General features: G+C 39.8%; 1 protein-coding gene across 1 annotated transcript; it reads right to left on the reverse strand.

Annotated features, from left to right (window-relative positions):
* Positions 1,154–1,798, reverse strand: LOC109234688. Its single transcript, XM_019400753.1, has 2 exons — positions 1,642–1,798; positions 1,154–1,452 (listed from the first exon to the last, which is right to left on the reverse strand). The coding sequence occupies exons 1-2, from the start codon at positions 1,796–1,798 to the stop codon at positions 1,154–1,156; spliced, it is 456 nt and encodes a 151-aa protein (XP_019256298.1).

Raw genomic sequence — 6,746 nt, forward strand, 5'->3', positions numbered from 1 at the left:
TGTTATAGGGGGACATAGGTAAGGATCTGGGGAGGTGTTGCTGTAGGAATACAATGGGGATACCCTGATCCAATATTGGGTATGACATGTGAGGGAGAGTTCTTATCTCCCAATGCCCTACACTAGTTCTTTGTTTAGCTTTCAATAAAATGAGCACCAATAGTGTTGATACCACACACTGAAGGAAAGACAATGAATTAGGCAGTTCACTAGGAGATATAACCTGCAAAAAATAGAAAAATGTTAGCATAGTGTGATGTTTGGTGAGGTAAATCAATGAACCTGCTTCCATATATCTAGAAATCTCAAGCGGTAGCATCAGAGTGGGGGTGTAGAAGGTGTGGTGGCATATGGATCCTGTTTGTTTTCTTGTGTCTGAAGGCAGGGGTGCCACTTTGATCCAAGCATATCTGATCCCTGATGTGAGAGGGGAGTTCCAACAAGCTGTGGTAATGAGTTTGTGAAGGAAGTGTGTGGCTAAGTTTAGAAAGAGCATCTGCACGACAGTTGGCTTCTCTGTAAACATGAGAGTAGTGGATGATTGTACAATTGGAGCACAAATCTCTAAGCTTCTAAATTTGCATACATAAGTTCCATGAGGGGGAGGAATTGTTGGTTAACCACTGAATCAGGAGGTTTGAGTATGTTTCTAGGTGAATCTTGGTATAACCATTCTCAATGCACCAATTTATCCCAATGTATGCAGCTAGAGCTTCTGCAAGGTTATTAGTGCCCTCACCTAAAAGGCTTGCTATGGTATAAATTAGGGCACCTTTATGATCTCTGATAATGACCCTAGCTCCAATTCTGCTAGGATTTGTCAGAGCACTGCCATCACTATTTACTTTTACAAAGTCAAGTTCAGGTTTAGTCCAAGTTACCTTAGTTACCTTAATGTGCTGGGAGAGGTTCTCAATGGTGTGGAAAGTATCTGGCCAATTTCTGGTCCATCTAGTGTTAGAGTGAGTGGTATGGAGAAGCAGCTGAATATCAGAGTCAATGGAATAACAGGTCCTAGTGATGGATGATCTTTTCCCCCCATATTTGGCATTGTATCTGTTCTTCCATAGGTTCCAACAAATGATGATGGGGAGGGTATCTAGAATGAGCTTTTGCAATGTGTAAGTTCTCTTCATCATGCCCCATATAATGATCAGTATTCTGAGAGGGACAGAATCAATTTGAAAGCAGTGGGGGCAGCATAGATTTTCCAAATTGCTTTGGCAAAGTGGCCAGTGCTGAAGATATGGTCCACTGTTTCAGCACTTGATTTGATGCACCATACATATTTAGTCACAGTAGGATGCCCAAATTTGGCAGTTCTATCGTCTGTAGGGAGCTTGTTTCTAAGTTCCCTCCATAAGAAAAAGGACCATTTGAAAGGAAGTTTTTTGTACCATGTCAATTTGTTGGTAAGCAGGATGGGCTTCTGATTTCTTAGCACATGCCAAGCTGATGCACGGGTGAAGTTGCCATTATCAGTTGGAGTCTAAATTGGTTTATGTGGGAGCTGCGGATTGTAGTGGATTGGTGTTTGGATGATGTCATGTATCATGTGAGCAGGGGCAAAGGAGTTGAGTTTCTAAAGATCCCAGGTGCCAGAGTTCCAGAAATAGGAAACTTGGACATTTCCAGGTCTACCTTCATGATGTCTGAAGCTAGCTAGATGCCCATTTCCTAACCAATTGTCCCACCAAAAACTAGAATTTCCTGAGTGCAATCTCCATAAAATAAAAGGCTCATCTTCCTTCTTATTTGTCATCATTTTTTCCATGATTGTGACTGGCCAAAGTTCCATTTTTTGAGATGGGGTGAGACCTGATAGTATTTAGCAGTAAGGAAGTTGCTCCATAAGGTCTGTTTAGTTCTAAACCACCACCATTATTTGAATTGTAGAGATTTGTAGACATCTTGAATAGTCCTAAATCCAATTCCTCCTTCCTCCTGAGGAAATGATAGTTTTTGCCATGAAGCCCAGTGATACTTATTTCTTTCCTTATCCATACCCCAGAAAAGGTTGGCTGTTAGCTTTTCAATTTGCTTCATCACTATTTTGGGAGGAGAAACTGCAGAGAGCAAATGGATGGGGATGGATTGTAGGACATGTTTGATCAATGTTGCTCTCCCACCATAGGATAGAAGCTTATCATGCCAACCTTTGATTCTACTCACAACATTGGTGACTAGGGAGCTGAAATGAGAAATTCTCTTTCTTCCTGTATAGAGAGGACATCCCAGGTAAGTGATTGGGGATTCTTTTTTGGAGAATCCTGTGACTTGTTGGACTCTCCTGATGGTACATTGAAAAGAACAAGGAGAAGTCATGAAATGACTTTTGCTTTTGTTGATCAACTGTCCAGAAGTGACTTCATAGGCCTGAAGGATTCCGTGATTTTCTGCAGCGAGGCTTTACTACCAGATATACAGATTATGATATCATCAGCAAAGCTCAAGTGTGTGATCTGAGGGCCTCTCTTTTCCACGTAAAAACATTGAAAAATTAGTCAAGAGTGAGATTGTTGAGCATTTTGGATAGAAGTTCAGCCCCTAGAATAAAAAGAGCAGGAGATAGGGGTCACCCTGCTTCAAACCTCTTGTAGAATGGAAGAACCACATCTTGTTCCATTGACAATGACTGAATACCAGTTGTTTGAGAGGATCCTCCATACCCTGTCAATTATCAATTCACTAAAACCCAGCCTTCACATCATGATGCAAGTAATCATATGCTTTTGCCAAATCTAATTTGATCGCAACATTGCCCCCTCTGTTTGGTTTTTTGATGCCTTGGACTATTTCTTGGGCAAGCATGATGTTTTTAGAGATACTCTTTCCTTTGACAAAACCAGTTTGGTTGGGGGAGATGATTTTAGTAGGTATTGGAGCAATTCTGGAAATTATAACTTTGGAAACAATTTTAGTGATGAAGTTGCTCAAGTTGATGGGTGTGAATTCAGAAAGGGAGTTAGGAAATTCTACCTTTGGAAGGAGGAATAGACAGGCTTGTGTCATGTACCTAGGCATTGAGTGTCCACAGAAGAAAGCTGTTACCACATTCAGGAGGTCATACTTGATAATTTCGCAGTAGTGTCGATAAAATTTACCATTAAGACCATCAGAACCAGCTGCACTATTAGGGTTCATTGATAATACCACCTCCTTGATTTCATCTAAGGTAGGTTCCTTATTGATGGATTCATTTTCTTCTTCATTGACTAGAGTTGGAATACATGAGAGAAGATCCTACTTGATCATGCCTCCAGGATCTGTGAACGGTTGCTGAAATTGTTCACAGGCAGCTTCCCCAATTGCATCATCTCCTTGAATCCACTAGGTTTAACCCGTACTAGGTTTAACATGATGCATGTACATTTGATATTGGAGTAAGGTTTCTAAAATGGCCTAGACTGGTACTCTCAAGTGGACAACTTGAGAGGGAAAGGCACGTGACCATCGACTGCACCGCTGATCGACTAGTCTACCGCTAATAAGCCTTTTCGATTTAAAAGGGTAATTTCGGAAGTGCGCTGACACTCATCAAGTGCCACTATGTTATTAATTGGGCATGAGTGGAATATGATGCAGAGCATGCTTTATGCAGAGATAATAACATGTTGCCAAGTATTTGCATGGTAAATATGTAAAAGCAATAAATACAATATTAAGGTAAAACATAATGACGTAAAAGAAAGACAAGGCAAGGAGTTAGTTCATAGAATATAGGGAAATGTAATAAAGTAAGCAAGGGAGTAGTGGTGGGAGAGATATGATGTAGCAATATTTAAACAAATGAAGAGCAGTTTAGAGCAGATAAAGGTGAATAGGAAAGGGATATGCATGTTATAACCAATTTAAGCAATGAAAGGGTGAGAAGGGAAGGGATTTGCATATTACTAAGATTCAAACAAGTAAAGGGAAAATAAAAGAGCGATGTGCATGTAACAATGAATTAGACAAATAAAAGGAAAATGGGAGAGGGATGTGCATGTAGCAGCAAATAAAACGGAAGAAGGAAGCACGTTTTATCAAAGAAAACTAATCCATGCAAGCCAAATTTTCTATGGTAAGAGCCTAAATGTATCCCCAGCAGAGTCTCCATGCTGTCGCGCCCCGTTTTTCTCGTGAAAGCGGGTTTCGACATTGACAACTCTTTTAAGGAGGTATTAAAAGAAGAGAGTCGCCACCTAATGATTTTTAAGGTGCATTAGGGCACCTATTTGCAAATGACTCTATTTTAACTAGTCAACGCCATCAAAGATCGGGTAAGGGCTCGAAATTACCTCGAGGAGAAGGTGTTAGGCACTTTTTGAGGTCCACAACTGTGGGTCCCAGCCGAACTTGAATTAAATGGATTAGTCAAATAAACAAAGAGAGAGAGAGAGAGCACAAAGTTTGGGAATTTTCTTATAAAAGATTTTGAATGGATGAGTACATCGACTTGATTCAAATAGAGGAGAAATAAGATGGGGGTCCTAAGTTTTTTAGCCTAAAGGATCACCCCGTGCAACATAAATAATACTTTGTAACTCCCAATGGGGTGTTACTCATATTATTCAGCGGGCACAGACTATCATCTCCTGCTACCCGATTACTATGTTAAAGTTGTTACCTAAAAGCGTTCTAATTTAATTATAGGTCGTACCCTATGTGTGCACTACCCGTCCCATACCTATGGTCCAGGAGGTATTGGAGCTCTATTTGGATGGTTCTAGACCTTACTTAGGCTGCTCAGAAATGTCAAAACTAGGCGATATACAAAAATACATTGGACTTCACAAATAGGCAGTTAAGGCTCAAATTCGCCTCCACACTTAAGCAATAAATGCACGCAAGACAAATTCTGTGTTAAGCAGTTCAGAATTATTAACTCAAATCCTATAGACATAATTTCTATGTGATAAATCATCAAGACATACAAGCGGTTTCAGAGGCTGGGTGCTGCTCACAGACAGGGTTATATTCGCTGATTATTGAGATTGTAGGTTTCCAGTTATTAAACCTGTTATGTCTAGGTGACTCATGCAGTAAGGGGTAATGAAAAACTATTGAGAGCAGCCCAGAATTATTTACGCATCGAAAATGGACTAAGTGCACAATAAATTATATTGAGAGATGCAACATTGACCCTTATTAAGACGAACAATGATATCTTATAGCCAGGATCTCTAATGATTAGCACTTGGAGCTGATTTTATTATTATACTTAACCCTATAGACTTGTTTTCTAGGTGAACCGTGTGATGCAGTAATAAATGAGATGGTTGAAATCCTATAAGCTTGGTTTCTAGTGGACAGTACGAGATAATAGCAAATGAGGTGATCAAAATCCTATAGGCATAATATCTAACAAACACGGTGAAGCGAATTGAAAGAAAGTCCAGTGACATTTGTTCCTATGGGCAGATTTTCTAATAACACGTAGCAGCAAGAATAATTGTAGCATTTGAGATCATGCTTTGCTAGTAGACAAGTAGTGTGAGTGTGTGTTTTTCCTAATGGCATGATTTCTACAATGTGCATAGAGAGTGAATGCCACATATAGTAAATATATTACCAAGTCCTACAAGCATGTTATCTACTCGTTGCATGTAGGCATTAAATTCTATCCATTCCCTTTTAACTAATACCCTAATTATTTATAGAGAAGGTTATTACAGGCCCAATAATGAGGGGAAAGCATGAATGTTACATAACAGTGAACATGCCTACAGTATGCCCAAATAAAATAACTAAATACCCAACATTGCTGGGCCTTCAATATCTCTTATGTAGCATACCCAGGCTTTCAACAAAAGCCACGTTCAATACACAACCCAAAGGTTCATAGATGAGTCCAAACCAAATTACTTAACCGCAGCATCAAGTGTTGCACCACTTTGAACAACCAATACATGCACACAGTACATGACAGAGAAATAGGATAGTAGGAACAGTTCTGGAGGTTGAGGGAGTGACTAGGACCAAGCCCTAGTGTGTCAGAGTTCACTAGGGCCTCAATTGGACCCTGAGCAGTGCTCACACTAGGGAGGCCAACAATAGAACCTAGATAGCCTTGGCTTTCAGCCGGCTAAGAATGAGAATTCAGAATAGTAGAGTAGCAAGCAAGGAGAGTGGTTAGTGATAGAGGAATAGGAATCAAGTAATACACCAAACTGAGCATACAAGGTAACTAGTTAGGCAGGCCAATAGGTTCAGCAAAGTATACATTGTAAAGTACCACATAGACAACCTTATATTGAAGGAATTAGGAGAAGAAATAGGTTTACAAGCATACATGAAATTAAACTAGTTGAGACCTAAAGATCCAAATTAAGTTGAGTACATCCTAGTGCCGTGTTAATCAGCATGTAGACATGATGAGGCAACACATACTGTGATAATCATTGAAAGGACAAGGTAGCAAATGAACCAAAGCATACTGGGTAACTCATTAGCATAGAAAGTAAGGTCATAGTTGATAACAAGAACAGAGGGTTTATCTTAAAAATCAGGACAGCCAGGAAACATGTTTAGAGCAAATTTTAAGACAGTATTCCATATAGTACACAAAGGACACTCAATCAAACACAAGACTCATCACTTAAAGGATTCATTCAGGGGGGGGGTGATTTCTATGAGTTGTAGTGAGAGAGGAGAGTAGTGAGAACAATAGCAGCAATTAGGCGATTTCCAAAGTTTGACGAAGGGGATTTAGGGGAGGGGTTAGTAGCAGATTCAACACAAAAATAAGGAAATACGGTAGATAA

Source organism: Nicotiana attenuata, chromosome 11 (genome assembly GCF_001879085.1).
Source record: "Nicotiana attenuata strain UT chromosome 11, NIATTr2, whole genome shotgun sequence".
NCBI lineage: Eukaryota > Viridiplantae > Streptophyta > Magnoliopsida > Solanales > Solanaceae > Nicotiana > Nicotiana attenuata.

Coding starts and splice junctions, on each gene's coding strand:
- LOC109234688 (XM_019400753.1), bottom strand. CDS start 1,798: ATGGAACTTTGGCCAGTCACAATCATGGAAAAAATGATGACAAATAAG. Junction 1,453..1,641: donor TAGCTTCAGACATCATGAAG/GTAGACCTGGAA, acceptor CCCGTGCATCAG/CTTGGCATGTGCTAAGAAAT.